This window comes from Wasmannia auropunctata, unplaced genomic scaffold (genome assembly GCF_000956235.1).
Source record: "Wasmannia auropunctata unplaced genomic scaffold, wasmannia.A_1.0 LD334494.1, whole genome shotgun sequence".
Classification (NCBI taxonomy): Eukaryota; Metazoa; Arthropoda; class Insecta; order Hymenoptera; family Formicidae; genus Wasmannia; species Wasmannia auropunctata.
In genome coordinates this window covers 16,527-17,825 of record NW_012028396.1, presented here as the reverse complement: position 1 = coordinate 17,825, position 1,299 = coordinate 16,527, and the positions used below count along the sequence as shown (strand labels likewise).

General features: G+C 48.3%; 1 protein-coding gene across 1 annotated transcript; it reads right to left on the bottom strand.

Moving 5' to 3' along the window:
- Nucleotides 1-532: 532 nt before the first annotated feature.
- Nucleotides 533-1,269, bottom strand: LOC105458634 (the record flags this gene model as incomplete). Its single annotated transcript, XM_011704100.1, has 3 exons — nt 1,226-1,269; nt 980-1,179; nt 533-804 (listed from the first exon to the last, which is right to left on the bottom strand). Coding segments are annotated over exons 1-3 (516 nt in total), but the record flags the coding sequence as incomplete, so codon positions are not given.
- Nucleotides 1,270-1,299: the final 30 nt, after the last annotated feature.

Here is a 1,299-nt window from a genome sequence, read left to right as displayed (position 1 = left end):
TGACGAGTTCTTAGTGCGCTCCGAGTTTCCGTCGGGTACGCTTGCATAGAGTCCTCGTGGCATTCGTTTGCCAAATCATGAGGTGTCTGTGTTGCAATTTGTATTTTGCGCCTAGTGTGTGCGACACGTGCTTACGCACGTACTGGTTGAACGCTGCCCGTCGTACGCCTCGTATTCCCCCCGGCACTCCGCCACCTAAGCGATCGGTTACGGACCGGCGGTCCCTTACAGAGCGGATTAACGCGGCGATCACGCCGCGGTCCCCTAGCCCGGACCGGAGGCTTTGTATGACCCTGTACGTGCGGACAGGTCAGCGTACGGTGGTGGAGCTTTCCCCACCTTACTCTTTGTTTTAAGGTAAGTGTTTTCTCTATTTAGTAACGCTCTCTTATTTCTATCGCCATCTGCTAATCCCCCCTTTTTTTCAATTTTAGCTTTTGCTTTTGCTCTATGGCTAATTTTCCACAAAATGTTTAAGGCGATTCGCATGTCCGCGTAGGGTTCTCCGTCCCCTTTTTATTGTGAAATTTACTTCGTTATGTTTCTCCAATATCGTGTAAGGTCCTGCCCATTGGGATTCTAATTTCTTTGAGCGTCCCCTTCTCAAAGCTTCGTTGTAAAGCAGGACTTTGTCCTCTATCTCGAAGATTTCCCTTTTTACACTTTTATCATATTGTTTCTTTGCTTGTTGTTTCGCCTGTTGCGCGTTTCCTTTCGCAATTTGATTCGCGGCGCGTAATCTTTCTCGTAATTCCTGCGCATAATTATCGTACGAATACGTTTGTTTCGGTGGTTTCGTGAGCGCTGTGGGCACGATGCCCGTACATGAGCTCAAACGGTGTCAATCCCGTGGCTGTGTGCGGTGTCGTATTATACGCAAACATCGCGTAGGGCAGCCATTCGTCCCAATCAGACTGTTCCTCGTTAATATAGTGCCTTAAATATTCCGCGAGAGTACGGTGAGAACGTTCCAACGCACCGTTACTCTCCGGGTGATATGCTGTTGTTTGAATCTTTGTGATCTTCAATAACTTGCATACATTTTTTAATAGTTCGCTCGTGAAATTAGTGCCCTGATCCGTCAGGATTTTTTCCGGTGTTCCGTGCTCTACTATTATTCGAGTCACGAATGCCTTCGCCACCGACGCCGCTTCCTGGTTTGGCAACAGGATGGCTTTACTGAATTTGGTTAGACTATCCTGGAAGGTCAGTATGTACTTATTACCTGCGGTCGTCACCGTAAGTGGTCCCACGATGTCTAGCGCACATTTTTGGAACGGTCCGTCAGGGGTATCCGTA